This window comes from Ictidomys tridecemlineatus, chromosome 8 (assembly GCF_052094955.1).
Source record: "Ictidomys tridecemlineatus isolate mIctTri1 chromosome 8, mIctTri1.hap1, whole genome shotgun sequence".
Taxonomy (NCBI): Eukaryota; Metazoa; Chordata; class Mammalia; order Rodentia; family Sciuridae; genus Ictidomys; species Ictidomys tridecemlineatus.
In genome coordinates, this window is record NC_135484.1 from 71,211,980 (window position 1) to 71,227,417 (window position 15,438).

Consider the following 15,438-nt stretch of genomic DNA (forward strand, 5'->3'; position numbering starts at 1 on the left):
TTTCCTCAGCATTATTTCCACTTCCCTCTAATAGACTTAATGCTTTCTAGTCAGGTATTCTTGGGAGCAATCTGGGAACTCAAAACTCTCAGAATCTAATGTGATGGTTGTTTTTGATACAGTTTCCAGTGTGACCTCAAGAATTGTCCCATGCAAGTAGGAAGAAGGCTTTAACTTCTCTACTGATCTAGAATTGCTAAAGGAACTGAATTTGAATGCATCCAGTCAAATATTTTTGTTTATAGATAAGCATCTTACTTCCACAAAACCTGAAAACTTGTGGTAGCTACTGTGCTAATAAGGTCACTCATCTAGGCCAGTGTTGCTTTAGGAGAGAATAGTATTAGAATACCTGTTTTACTAGTCCCACCCAATTAGTTGATTGTTTCTGACATCTTTGTAATTTTGATAAAATACCTGAGTTCTCTGACTTCACCATAATGATGTTACCTTTACAGGAGTTGAACTGAATGACCGACTTTTGGGCAGCCAACTTTTGGCCTGTAGCCTTTCCCATAACACACTCTTTGAAGAGACAGCCTCAGACCTAATGGTGAAACCTGATGGGCCCTATGATTTCTACCAGCACCCCAACGTATCAGAAGCACGACAGTGTCAGCCTTTGCTTCACGGTTTCTCAGAGGCTGTCAGTCAGTTGCTGCAGGATTGGCCGGAACACCCTGCACTTGAACAGGTAGGGCAGCTGGTGAAGAAGGGATGAACTGCCCTGGGAATATGGCCTCTAACTATGTCCAAGGGCATTCCCTCAAACACTTGAACATATAAACAAAGATTTAAAGAACAATAATTGAGATGCTATTTGATCAGGATCCACAGTCCTGGAAATTTTCATCCACAATTTTCAGAGGTGCTTTCAAAGTAGAGAATGAAGGAATGAAGCTTCCTGTCAGAACTCCCTTCAGTAGCCTGTGACTAAATAACTGTTTTTTTATGATTCTTTTTAGTTACACATGACAATAGAATCTATTTTGATATAATTATACAATCATGGGAGTCACTGGTATTTCTGCTGAGATACCCAAATCTTTTTTTCTGTAGCTGCTGGTCGTAATGGACAGAATTCGTAGTTTCCCACTTTCCAGTCCTATCTCAAAGTTTCTGAATGGCTTAGAGATTCTTCTGGCAAAGGCACAGGTAAGATTCCCTCTTTTTCCTCTTCTAATTTGTGGTATTCTGACAAACGTTTTATCTCACTTCCCTCTAATAGACTTAATGCTTTCTAGTCAGGTATTCTTGGGAGCAATCTGGGAACTCAAAACTTTTTTTGTTAGAGGAACAAAGAGTTAATAGTTTGATTTGGAGAAAGGTAAACATCTTTGGTTTTTCTACTATGGGTGGAGATCAGTACAGTAAATCTGTTGCCCCTGTGGTAGGGCTGACTATGCATAACCTCTTTTGGGGAGTGAGACCTAGTATCCCCTGGCACTGAATTCTCACTTTGCCGAAATGTCCAGTGAGCCTTCAGTCTGGCTGATTGATCATAGGTCATCTTCCTCAGTCCCCACACAGCCTCTGAGGTGACTGGTGCCTCTCCATTTCACAGAAATAGTCACTGACTCTGTTCAGGGTCAGATAGCTTACAACAGTAATTCAGACATCAGTCCACAAACCCTATGCTTTTTATGATCTTCTACAACATGACAGCTGCAGTTCTATCACACAACCATAAACTTGAACCTGGATACACTGATTGTAAAATCATCACTGCTGGTAGTAAAAGTTGTCAAGGATCCTGTAGTGTTTCTCAAGAAAAGTCTGAAATGTTATTGAGGGAATACATGATCATGGGGCTGCATAAAGGGCATAGTACATTCTATCTTTTTTTTTGTTGTTGTTGTTTTAATATACCCCTTTAGGACTGGGAGGAGAATGCAAGTCGAGCTTTGTCTTTGCGGAAACATCTCGATTTGGTCAGTCAGATGATCATTCGGTGGCGCAAACTGGAGCTGAAGTAAGTGACTCTCCCTCTTAATTGTTAAGCACTGTTATATATTGATGGGTTTCTTGGAACATTTATGTTATGACAGTTACAGAATCTGCTTTTTCAGCCATTAATCACTGAGTTTAAAGCAGGACATTAAAATGATCTTAAAAGACCATTCTTATTTTTTAATCTTTCTTTTTTATGGTACTGGGATTTGAACCCAGGGACACTTTATGTGAGCTACATCCCTATCCCTTTTTAGTTTTCATTTTGAGACAGTCTCACTAAATTTCTGAGGGTATCCTCCAACTTGTAGTCCCCCTGAGGCCATATACTCGGAGATAGCAAAATGGACAGCTTTTTCCATCTCCGTTTGTGAGAATATGAGGATTTAATTTCTGTGATTTCACATTTTTCAAATGGATTGCCTAAATGTCTCCATGGCCTCTTTTTCTTATGTTTCAGCTGTTGGTCCATGAGTTTGGATAATACCATGAAGCGCCACACTGAGAAATCCACCAAGCACTGGTTCTCCATCTATCAGATGCTTGAGAAGCACATGCAGGAACAAACAGAGGAACAAGAAGGTAATACTTGGCAGGAACTCCCTGCTCATTCAATGATTTCAAGCTAAATTGAGTACTGCAAAGTATAGGATTTACCTGTTCCCATAAGTCACAGAGGTTCAAGTGACTTGCCCAAAATCTGGAGAACCAGTATATGATAGAAAATTTTGTTATTCTGTATTCTCCATGCCCATGATTCAAAAAAAGTTGCCTTCTTGGTAGGTAGTAGTTAACATGCTCAAGTTCAAGTTTAAAAAAAAAAAAGACTTATTATTCAATTCTGTTGCTGTGAGTGCATTTAACATATACCTTGTATGCAGCTGTTACTTTGAAAGCAGTGGTCTTTGCTTCAACGTGGCTTTAACTGGGGTTCCTACTAATGGCCGTCCCTTCATATATCCCATGATAGACTGCATGCATGTTATGGACAATGTGTGATTATAAAAAACACATGTTTTCCTCTTTTAATCTCAAAAGATGACAAACAGATGACTCTGATGTTGCTGGTCAGCACATTACAAGCATTTATTGAGGGATCCTCTCTGGGGGAGTTCCATGTGCGACTTCAGATGTTGCTGGTTTTCCATTGTCATGTTTTGCTGATGCCACAGGTTGAAGGAAAGGGTGAGGATTTTCTTTTTTTCCTTTATAGTGCACTGTTAAAATGGGTTAGGCTTTGAATCCTCCACATGAGACAGTTATGTTTTTTGCACATCAGGTTTTAAACAAGGCACTTCTAATTATCTGTTTAATTTTAATATGATTCACACTAGATACAGATATAGTCAAAGCAAAGTACAGTTGATTATAGATGAAGCACTGACTAGTGAACTCTGGCAGAAGCATATTGCCAGATGAGCCAGGCATAGTGGCACACCTGTAATCCTAGTGACTTGTGGAGGCTGAGATGGAAGGATTGCAATTTTGAGGCCAGCCTTTGCAACTAAGTGAGACCCTGTCTTAAAATAATAGAAAGGGGACTGGGGATGTAGCTCAGTGGTAAAGTAGCCCTGGTTCATTCCCTAGTACAGAAAAAAGAAACACATACATACATACATATATTCCCTCCCCTACCAGATGAAGTTCTTGGGAACTTGTGTGTCAAGCAGTACATCTTTCCATCTATCTGGATACTGTTTATTTCCTGCTAAGCCAGTGCTTAATCCAGGTCACTAGTATGTTCTTTGATCTAGTGAGAATACTGCCATAATTTCAAGGAACTGCATATAAAATTGCTACTATAAGTTATTATCCTTGACCACAGCAGGTTTAGGACAAAATTGTGAAGTGAGTGTAGGATGTACATGAGTGAACAATTGAGATGAACCTCTTAATATGCCATTGTTTAAAACAGTTGTTGTGTCTATTGATTTTATAAGAAGATTCAGATAAGTTTTGAAGTAGTGATTTTAGCAGAACTTCTCTGCATACCTCATCTTCAAGAACTAAAGAGCAGTAAGACCAAAAAAAATCTGCTGTAATCTGAATTGAAAAATAAATTAGTGTTTATAGCCTACCATCTCTGTGAATTGCTAAGCTCAGACAGGCTTCCTAGATAATCTGCCTATGCAGTATGCTATAATTGCATGGCATAAAGAGTAATGAGGAAGGCTTGCACTGAAATGTGAAACCCACAGGTGGCACCAGTAGCACATGCAGCAAGTGTGGTGTGTTGTTTCCTTTTCATTTCTTTCAGATTCACTTTGTAGTGTTCTATGGAATTTGTACCATTATTACCAGCAATTCTTTGACCGGGTCCAGGCCAAAATTGTGGAACTTCGTTCCCCTCTAGAAAAAGAACTTAAAGTAAGATGAACAACTCTCATGATCATCTTTGGGGGAAAAAAACAATCAAATTCTTTTTCTTTATTTCTGTTCTTTTGTCCATTTAACAGAGGCCAGGGCCAAAGGGAATAGAGGCAAGTGATGCTGCAAGTAGGATAATAAGACTGGTATTTTGTGATGGTAGTCCCATTAGTGACCTAACCACATGTGTGAGGGCCCTCTCTCTTTGATGCTTTCAGAGGTTGTGGAACCAACCCCTGGCAAAAGGAACATGACTGGCCCAGTAGTTTCTAAGTTAGAGTACATACCAACTGACCTATTGATTGTAGCAGCACTCTTATTGATAGCTTTGAAACACATTCATGGTTCCTCTTTTAGACTTGCTTTATTTCTTCCTTGACACACAGTCCTATATTTGAGGTGGAGTGGGTACTGGTCTTTGGTAAATAGATAAACTAAGGGGGGGGGGGCCGGACAGAATAACCCAGCTTTATAAAACCATTTCTTGAGCTTCATTTATCTTTCAGGAATTTGTTAAGATATCAAAGTGGAATGATGTGAGCTTCTGGTCCATTAAACAGTCTGTGGAAAAGACACATAGGTAATTTATATTTTAAAACTAGGGTGACTAAAACTCATAATTTTGTATGGTAGATAGCAAGACTACATTATTACTGTGGTCTGGCTTTGAACTTCTAAAAACCCCCTATGTGGCTTTCCTATACCTGGCCCAGTTGGCCAGAGCAAGGTCTCCCTGCAGGAAGAATGGGTATGCCTTGATTGAAAGTATACTGTGTAGTCTGGAGAGACTGACCTTCTGTTACCTACTAGCTGTTCATCTTGAGCAAAGCAACCTCACCATTCCTAACTTCAATACTTTCTTCTAAAAAAGTGGGGGGGCATGACAAATTTGCTATATTTCTTGTTTGTTTAAAAACAAAAAAAAAGATTGTGAATATCTAAGATCATTGTATATAAAAGATACAGATACTTATGATGCATTTTAAATTTTTAAAAATATTTCACTTTGCAATCAATTTTTGTCTTCTCTGTTACCACCTGGGGTCAGAACCCTGTTTAAATTCATGAAGAAATTTGAAGCTGTCCTGAGTGAACCCTGCCGGTCATCCTTGGTGGAGAGTGACAAGGAGGAAAAGCCTGACTGTTGGCCCAGGCCAACAGATGAAGCCACAAGTGAGGCATCTCCTATCCAGAGTCTGAACAGGGCACTGAGGGAGACCCTGTTAGCCCAGCCAACAGCTGACCAGGTAACTAGCTTGTGGGACTGTGTGCTTATTCCATCAACCAGTCAGATAGAATCTGTTCTATTTCTAAGTAGTAACCTGGGAAGTAGACAAGGAAATGCCTTTGAAGTTCTGTTCCTTGGTTGTGTTTAATATTTGTTTACCTGACTCTGCTGCAGGATAAGGCAGTAGACATTGTTCTTGCTGCTAAAAGTTTAATGTTAGCCTGTGGGAAATAATTGTTGTGGTTTTCTGAGAACATTTCATTCATCTACCTATAAGGGAAGATTTTGAGCATCAGTTTAAGAAGATGCCATCGAGGCTGCCTTTGGTGCCAGTTGAGGAAGCTGCTGCCCAGGGGTGAATGTTTGCAGTGATATGCTTGCTGGTTCTTAGTGGTTGCTGGTTATTATGATATAAATATTTCTACCAGGTGTAACTAAAAAATATATATATTTCTACCAGGGCTGGTTTCCAACACCACAGTTGGCTTGCAAAATTCCTGAAAATGTGACAGATCCTGAGTGAGCAGGTCTGTTGTAGGATGGTGGTTCCAGTTGTTCCCCTTGGTGTTGGAGCTTCAGGATTGGGGAACATTTCCTCAAGGGAGTTATTTCTTTTGGCTTCTTGATGGACTTACACTTCTATGTTCAAAGAGTTAGTAATGGAGATCACTGAGCTATTTTAATTAATTTATTCAGTATAGATACAGTTTTTTCCTGAATATTTTTTATTATACTTGGTTGGCTCTGTATTTTTCATGTTGATCTGCTATCACTTGTTTGGGAGTTCTTATCCTCCTAGTAGACCATGAGCTCTTTGATGGTTTCTGCTGCATTCACTGAGCTATTTTAATATTGTAATAGTTCCAAAGCATTACAGAAAGCCACATATGGCTGTATAGCTATCATATAGTACTCAAATTTCTTTTCTTTTTACTATATACATCTGCTTCTGTCATTCTGGTTAAAACTTTTGATCTGCTAATGATAGTAGCATAGGAATTGCATGGATTCTTCAGGAAAAAAAAAAAAAGAAAAATATTCCTCAGAGCATAGAGGCCCTTCATCTAACATTTGAATTCCTCATATTTGAACTGTTGCTTAGAAATTGGAGGGCAGGGTAGATGGTAGGAGAAGTAGAATGTGGTAGACCAGTTTTGCCTTGATTGTTTGTCTGAGAGACAACAATGTGGCATAATTCAGTACCTTAATAAAGGCAACAGTTATATTTATTCATTCTTCCATATTTGTAGATCAAAACCTGAGTCTCCTTGTGACTAGAATAGAAAGTCTTGCTTGGTGTAGGGGGTGTCCTTGTGTTTCAGTGCTCAAATGCAAAGCAGTAATGCAGTTCCTGAAATATTCATAGTGTATGTCTTGTTTTAACTCTGGTGTTACATGTATTCTCATGAGACTTCTGTGGTGGTATTAACTTTATAATTGCTGAGCTGCGGGTTGGGGCATGATGTATACATATGCACTGTTTAAATTTATCACCTATGCAAGTTAAAACTGTTACTGTCATTCTTGGCAGTGAGGCTAACCTGTACACTCTCTCATAGGCCACAATTCCAGAACAGCAACAGGGTGCTACTCCTTTCTCTGTAGAAGGAAAACTTCTGCGTCGCTTGCCAAAGCTCATGAAACGAATGAGGAAGATATGCCTGACATTCATGAAAGAGAGCCCGCTGCCTCACCTCGTGGAGGGATTTGATCAGTTCACTGGTGGGTGCCAGAGGCCAAGGTGGAACCTGTTCGATCTCACTTCCCCAGGGGTCCAGGAGGGCTGGGAAATGTGGTACCTGTGTTGTTTTTTAATGTCTTATATAGCATTAGTTAACTGAATAAGTGGTGGGCTAAAAGCTAGTAGAGCCCAAAGAGAGGAGCCCACTGAGAACACACAAAACTCTTCTCATTTTCATCGTGTCATCCTTGGATGTAAACTAGTGATAACTGTGTTGCCTAGGATGGTCTCAAACCCTTGGGTTTAAGTGATCATCCTGCCTCAGCCTCCTAAGTAGCTGGGACTCTAAGCATGTGCCACCATTTGCAGCCTGGCCATTTTCTATAATAGTTCATCTATGCTAGTTCTTGTTGGCTGCGGGCATAAGTGAAGGGACACAGAGGTGGGTTTCCCAGAGTCCTAAGCTATCCCCATCTCTCAAAATTTCTCCCTTGAATAAAATGAGAAGAAGAATTCATCCACTGTCTTCCTCTTGCTTTCTTCATTTCAGAGAAATGTTGTAGTTTCTTTTCCACCTGTCCTTACTCAGGGCAGTACAAGAATAAGAGAACCAAAATCTGCTCAGTTGTCTAATATAGCAGTAGTTGGGAGGGGAATCCATATCGTAATAGATAGTTTGGGCTTTGGGGAGCCTTTTACCACCTGCCTCATCCCTATCCAACTCTGGCCAGCCTTCTTTTAATTAGCCCTCAATCTGAAGTTGAGGATCTCTTGGTTTTAACAGCTTAAATAGAATAATAGCCTGCTAACTATCATTCAAAGTGACCTATCCCTGGGCCCGTTGATGGGAGTGAGTGGAATACAGATCTAGGTGCACCTCTTGGATGCCCAGCCCTCCAAGTGTGCATTTGTCCTCATCTCATAACTGCTTGTATTAGATCTGCCAAAGCATCCTTAACAGTATATGACAGGCTGAGTGGCTTAACCAGCAGAAATTTATCGTATCACAAATCCGTAAGCCTAAGGCAACATGTCAGCAGAGTTGATTTCTTCTTCTAAGACCTTCTCTGCTTACAGATGGTCACCTTCCTACTCTGTTCTCACATGTCATTCTTCATCTATGTTCTTTGTGTCCTAATCCCTTCTTTGGGGGACTCTGATAGGATTAAGTTAGGGTGTGCCCTCATTTTACTTATATCTTTAAAGGCCCTATCCAAATATAGTCACATTCTGAGATATTAGGGGTTAGAACTTTCACACAGGAATTTTGTGGAGCTGAGCATAATTCTGTGGCAAAATGGCAGAATACCCTTGTGTATTCAGGAAGGCAGTGGTGCTATAAAGAATTTGAGTTTTGGAGTTGGGTAGACCAGAGCTGATATCCTGATTCAGCCACTCATTAGATGAATGGCCTTTAGAAAATCACCAGATCTCTTTGAGCCTTTAAGTCTGTAAAATGGATGCTGCAAATAAGTGCTTCTGAAATTGTGCGGATACAAGAGCATTTACCAAGTACTGGCTTAGAGTAGGAACTTAATACATATTGTGTCGTTTTTCTTTTTACCCCTATTTCCAGGCATCTTGACCAGTTTCATTCAAACACATATTGAGCATTTGCCAATTCATAGCTGTGTTGCCTAGGATGGTCTCAAACCTGTAGGCTTAAGTGATCCCACTGCCTCAGCCTCCTGAGTAGCTAGGACTCTAAACATGTGCCACCACTTGCAGCCTGGCCATTTTCTATAATAGCCCATCTAGATACCATGTAAGGTACCTAGATAATAGAGGTCAGTGGTACCTAGTCCTCATTGCCACAAAATATCCTTGGTTTTGCGTAACTTGACAATAAGCCCCTAGAATTTTCTTTTTTTGTCTCATAGGTGAAGTGATTTCTTCTGTGAATGAGCTGCAGAGCTTAAAAGTGGAGCCCTCTGCAGAAAAGGAGAAGCAGCAGTCAGAAGCCAAGCATATTCTCATGCAGAAGCAGCGAGCTTTATCAGACCTCTTTAAACACCTTGCAAAAACTGGTAAGGTACTCACCAAAAATACTAAGAAATAAAATCAGCTTTGCGGGGAAGAAAACAAATATGGGTGATTTGGAAGAATTCTGGAGGCAGTTGAAACAGTATCTGGAAAACAAAATGATGGATAAGGTTTTAAAATGTCATTCAAGAGTTCTAGTTGCATATGCAGGAAAATCCTATCACAAATCATTGATGATTCCCAGATGTTTTCAGTTTTGTAGTAAGATTTCTTATAATATATTGTATAGTATCCATCTTTCCAACACAGAATAGAGAGCAGTGTTTCCCAAATTAGTAATTACTAAGTTTACAAGTCACCTGGGGAATTATGTTAAAGTATAGGCACTGATCCTGTTTCAGTTGATGTGGAGCAGGACCTGAGTTTGCATTTCTGATAAACTTCTGGGTGATGCTATTCACAGGACTTTGAGTAGCAGGGGTGAAGGGGGCATATCTGTTCTTCCTGGGTTTCTTTGCTTAACTGAATTAATGCTATTTCCTAGGTTTGTCATATCGCAAAGGTCTTGCCTGGGCCCGTTCAAAAAATCCTCAAGAAATGCTTCATCTTCACCCATTAGATCTCCGGAGTGCATTGTCCATAGTCAGCACTCAGGAGGCTGATTCTAGGTTGGTTTATTTGTTTGTTTGTTTGTTTGTTTAATTACAAATGGACCAAGTCATTCAAGCCTCCATGTCCTCATTTGCCAATACAAGGACAATAATGCCTCTCTGTCTGGCCGAGTTGTAAAGAGTAAGAAAGATACCACTCATCAAAGTGCATAGTTTAGGATCTGGCATCTGATGAACATTCAGTAAATGTTAAATTTTCTTCTTTCTTTCCCCTTCTTTGTATTTACCTCTGCTGTTTTGTTTTTGTTTTTGTTTGTTTGTTTGTGGGGTTCTAAACATGTGCTAAACATGTTTTTGTTTGTTTGTTTGTTTGTTTGTTTGTTTGTGGGGTTCTAAACATGTGCTAAAGCACATGTTCTACCACTGAGCTATACCCCATCCAGCCCTTGTTCTCTTTTTCTGGTCCTTTGATTTTCCTGAGATCTGCTGATTTGATTCGAATGTGAAAGAATGGCCACGATTTTCACTGCCTCTAATATATCCAAGTTTTAATATATTCTCAAATATAAGATTCCATAAACTTTTGAAACAAAACAGAGCTTGCTTTCCCTCCTTACCCAGGGGCACTTAACCACCATCATTAGCCCTTTATCTTTTATTTTTAGACAGGTCTCAGTAAGTTGCTTAGGGTCTCACTAAGTTACTGCGGCTGGCTTTCAACTCCTGATACTCCTGTCTCAACCTCCCTAACAGCTGGGATTATAGGCATGTACCACCATGCCCCAGCAAACAGAGATATTTGTATGTTAATATTCACACAAACCTTGTTGTAAGTGATGATTTGCATGTGTTTTGTTTGTTTAGTGGCTCTCTTAAGGCTTAAATTTGAATGCAACATAGCATTGTAAAAAGAGGAAATTGTATACTAACATTGGATTTTTAGTTTTTTAAGATAATCTGCCATGTGGGTTTGCTAGAGCTGAGTCATGTATTCTCTAGTTTGCTTTAGTCTTCAGCAACCCCCACATTGAGGTCAGCTGTCACTGCCATGTATCATTTCGTGCTTTGTTGTCATTAATCATTGATTTTTATCTACCTAGCCCCTGTAAACCAGAATTTATGGCCCCCAACCTCAACTGATAAGATAGTTTTAAAGATTTCATTGAGGAAATCATATGGTCATCAAATTGATTTACCTATCATATTTCTGGTATTAAATATACTACACATCCTTCATATAATATCTGAATGAATATCTGACTGAATCCCAATAACAAATCTATATAGACTGTTTGCTTTTGATTGTGGCCAAATAATAAATTAAATTTCTGAGTCTTCAAGATCTGGGGTGGGAGATTATGGTTTAAATTAAGTAATTAATTGTTGATTTATTTTTCAGGCTGCTTTCAGAAATCTCGTCTTCTTGGGATGGGTGCCAGAAGTATTTCTATCGCTCTCTTGCAAGGCATGCCAGGCTTAACATAGCCCTTGCAACTCCTGCCAAGGTAGAATAATATAGTATAAGAATTGCAAGGGTCTAGGGAAAGCTCCTATTCATCCCAGGGTTGCATTCTCAGACCTTGTAAATGATAGCAGCCTATTAGTGGAAGCAACTGAGCTTTTGCAAAACTCATTAAACCCAAAATATAATAAATCAGTATAATTTTGTGCTAAGTCATGCCCCCTAAACCTGTCTCTGCCCGCCATCCAGGTTCTCTACCACTGAGCTACAACCCCAGATCTTTTTATTTTGAAACAGGGTCTAAGTTGCTGAGGCTGGCATTAGACTTGTGATCCTTCTGCTTCAGCCTTCTGAGTAGCTGGGATTACAGGCATTTGCCAACAGGACCAAATATATAATAAGAAAAATATGGAAGAAAGACTTCACATGTGCCATCTTAATCTTTAACACTTAATCGTAGTTCGTATTGATGGAATAGCAATGATATGTGGAAGCATAATCTGGGAATCAAGGCTCATAAAGATTCATGTAGTCCTTCTAGAATGCAGCACATGCTCAGCTTATATAAACAAGAGTCTCTACCCTGAGAGTTTTTCTTAAAAAACAATAGCTTTCTTTTAGAGCCTCCCTGGCTCTAAAAGCAACACCTCCCACATGCTTTTCTTTCTCCTTCTGCCAGGAGATGGGCCTAGGCAACATTGAGAGGTGTAAAGGGTTCTCGGCACACTTGATGAAGATGCTCATCCAACAGCGGCGCTCCCTGACCACTCTGACTGAGCAGTGGATTATTCTCAGGTATCAGCTGACAAGTTGGGTTATAGCAAATTAGCATAGTGCAAATGTGTACAACAACTCACTAGCTGCAAGTGGTGAGGGAATAAGACCTGCTTTCAACTGTGAAATGAATGTGAGACCCCAGTAAGAGGACAGATTTTCTCTTGACTCTGCAGCTTGGCTTTGGCAGTATTCCTATGGCCCCGTTCTTCCCGCTTCCTCTGGCCACACCTTTTGAGAGAATGAGGCCTAGGAAATGCATTCAGGGCTGAGTTAGACAGTGAAAATTGTCATAGGTGAACTACACTTGGGTCTGGAATGAGGACGTTGGTTGTTGAAAGTCCAAATCCCTTTGGGCTGATAAGGTTATGTTTGTAATTAGGACATCATCACCTATGGACAGAGACCAGATTCGAGTCTGTTTCTGATGGTTAGCATTTGAGAATCCTCAAGTGGCAATTTGCTGAGCTGTATATGGATGTTCCTCAATAGAAAGACATAATTAAAAGATCAATACAATTAGGAAGGCTGTCGTCATCTGTTGAATGGATTCTTGGCTGAAAGACTTGCTTCACTTTGGCTTCATCTATTTTCTGCTCCATTTGTTAGGATTTATTTCATAAAGTGTTACTAGATATTAGTAGTTGAAATTCCTGCAGTAATGTGATTTTGTGTTGGTTTTCAGAAGACTCTAAGAATCAGGTAACAAGCCATTAATTTTTATACCTCTTCTGAAAGACCAACCTTGTGTTTAAATGCTCTAAGAGGCATTTTAACAGCCTTCATACTTATCTAGGGTATTTTTTTTTTCTTTTTCTTTTTTGAGGTGCTGGGAATCAAACCCAGGGCCTTATACAAGATAGGCAAGTGCTGTACCACTGAGCTACAACACAGCCCTTCTTATTTACATGGAAAAGCCCATGCTTGTCTAAAGCATACAAATTTATTATTAAAAACACAGTGACGTGGTTGAAAATACTATTGTGTTTTCCTTATGGTTTTTCTGCACAGGAACCTTCTCTGCTGTGTACAGGAGATTCACAACAGGTTGACAAGGCCTCTGGTCTACCCTGTGGCCTTTCCACCTCAGGACAGTGTGCAGCAGTGGACAGAGCGGCTACAGCACCTGGCCATGCAGACCCAGATTCTGCTCGAGCAGCTTTCCTGGCTCCTCCAGTGCTGTCCTACTGCAGGACCACCTGCAGGCCATGGAAATGCTCCATTCCAGGGTCAGCCTACTGACATCCACCTGGAAAAACCAGAACTCATCAAGGGACAGCTGTCCAGAGCCGTTCCAGACTTGATTCCCTTTTATCTAAGCTACCCATCCCCAGTACCTGGAAGTCAGCTACCCTCTGGTTGCCGTATGCGGAAACAAGACGAGCTTTGGCAACAGTCAGTTGCAAAGTTAACAGAAATGCTGAAAACCATTAAAACAGTGAAAGCTAATGTTGACAAAATCAGACAGCAGTCTTGTGAGACCCTCTTTCATTCATGGTGAGTGTGTCTATCCTTATTCTTAGGTGCTTAGGTTCTTATTCAGAGCTTAGTCATAGGATAAAATTATGAAAAGAATTATGCTTGGGTCCATTGTTGTTCAGTTTATCTACATGGCACTTGGTGGTATATCTAACCTTCAGATACAGTGGGTTTTATCCTGCATACATTTTAGTGGGTTAGAAGGAGAGGTGTGTGTGTGCGTGGGGGGGTGGGGGGGATGATAGCCCCTTCCTTCCAACATTGTGACATTTCTGTTGCAGGAAAGATTTTGAAGTTTGCTCTTCTGGGCTGAGTTGCCTGTCCCAAGTATCAGCTCATTTGCAAAGCCTAGAGTCCTTGTTCATTATTCCAGGGATAGAGGTTGAGCAAACAGAACCACAAATGAGTTTAGTTGAAAGCCTGGAATATGTAAGAAGAGAAATCAATAAAGCTGTTGATGACTTTACTACTTGGAAAACACATCTGCTCACTTCAGGCAGCCATGGAGGTGAGAATTATTCAGTAAGGAAGAAGTGAAAATTCAACATAGAATGATGTCTTGTAGATTTAAGTCTGGGTTATGTTTTGTTCTAAATATATCTGTCTGGGGACTTAAGATAGGAAGTATGGTTAGAATCGGCTCTCAATCTTTTTTGTCTCGCTGTTTGAATGCCTTGTCTTTAGGTGGTATCCTGTTGCATGCTTTGATGCACACAGGTAGAAAGGCAGCACATGCTGACCGTCACAGTTCTCTCTAAGGTTGAAAAGCTTTCGAGTAAAGTTGGTGTTTAAACTCACCATCTTAACTGCTACTTTCATATTTTTACCATTTTTGGCCAAATCATTTTAATATCAGATGATAAATTTGTAGATTTGTCTAGGCAAGGAATGTGTCTTGCTGTAAACCTTGCATCCAGCACAGCTTGACATGATGGTGGTACACCAAATAGAAAGTGCTCAAAATGGCCATTTGTTAAATAATAAAAGTATTGTTGATGATTTTCAGATGTATCAAAGCTAGTGATTGGTGGTTTTTGTTTTGCATTGTGCTACTTACTAGGACACCCAGTGTTGGATGAAAGCTTCACTGAAGATTTTGCAGAACAAATGGAAACTGCCATCCGGGCCATCCTTTGTGCCATCCAGAACTTAGCAGAAAAAAACAGTGAAAATGCAGAGGAAAGTCTTGACCAAAAAAGACCACAGGAAGAGGATGGTATGTCTGAAGTTAGGCGAAAATTAGGTTTTATAATTGGTTCAGTTTTTGTATTTAATGTAATTCTATATGGCTAAATAGTTAAGAATAAATATTAGAAATAGATGACTGTCTATGAATAAAGATAAAAGCATTTACTTTTCTGTTGTTTGCCATGTTATTTTCTCTGAACGAAAGAGGGAGCAAGCTTTGAGAGACTACACCCAGGACATCTAACAAAACTCTTAGAAGATGACTTCTGGGCCAGTGTGAGCACTTTACATGTACAGAAAATAATTTCTGCCACCTCTGAGCTATTGGAGAGGCTAAAATCATACAGTGAGGATGGAACCACATCAAAGCACACGGTAACCAGCTTCTTAAAATCTTGCTCTTCAGAATGGGCTGAGCAAAGGAAAAGTGGAGGGAGGCTCAAAGCAGGACTCAGTGCCAAAACCACTAAGAATTTGGTATAATTTTAAATGTAAATATCATTGACAAGCTTTGATAACAACTTAGGGTTTGCTTGCTAAGGGCTACAATTGTGAGATGCATAGGTACAGAAATTAACAATCAAGAATATTAAGGTTCTTTCATATCCAAATCATGTACTCCCAGTTATCTGTTGCTAATGGTGGATATTTCCACCATCAGTGAGATTTAACAGCCATCTTTTGCAAACACCATTCCCTTCACAAAAAGCCAGCA

General features: G+C 39.9%; 1 protein-coding gene across 2 annotated transcripts in view; it reads left to right on the plus strand.

Moving 5' to 3' along the window:
• The window catches only part of Mdn1 (midasin AAA ATPase 1), a 144,585-nt gene that overhangs the window by 107,646 nt on the left and 21,501 nt on the right, over positions 1-15,438 (plus strand). For both annotated transcript variants that reach the window (XR_013425006.1, XM_078019614.1), the window contains exons 66-82: positions 459-694; positions 1,060-1,155; positions 1,878-1,972; positions 2,411-2,532; positions 2,989-3,135; positions 4,208-4,317; positions 4,824-4,897; positions 5,366-5,564; positions 7,105-7,267; positions 9,107-9,253; positions 9,754-9,877; positions 11,220-11,325; positions 11,962-12,077; positions 13,068-13,553; positions 13,817-14,043; positions 14,596-14,751; positions 14,929-15,098. Coding sequence is in view for 1 of the 2 variants with exons in the window: in XM_078019614.1 (XP_077875740.1) it covers positions 459-694; positions 1,060-1,155; positions 1,878-1,972; positions 2,411-2,532; positions 2,989-3,135; positions 4,208-4,317; positions 4,824-4,897; positions 5,366-5,564; positions 7,105-7,267; positions 9,107-9,253; positions 9,754-9,877; positions 11,220-11,325; positions 11,962-12,077; positions 13,068-13,553; positions 13,817-14,043; positions 14,596-14,751; positions 14,929-15,098 (2,774 nt within the window). In the remaining variant the exon portion in view is untranslated. The remainder of the gene's footprint in view (positions 1-458; positions 695-1,059; positions 1,156-1,877; positions 1,973-2,410; positions 2,533-2,988; positions 3,136-4,207; positions 4,318-4,823; positions 4,898-5,365; positions 5,565-7,104; positions 7,268-9,106; positions 9,254-9,753; positions 9,878-11,219; positions 11,326-11,961; positions 12,078-13,067; positions 13,554-13,816; positions 14,044-14,595; positions 14,752-14,928; positions 15,099-15,438) is intronic.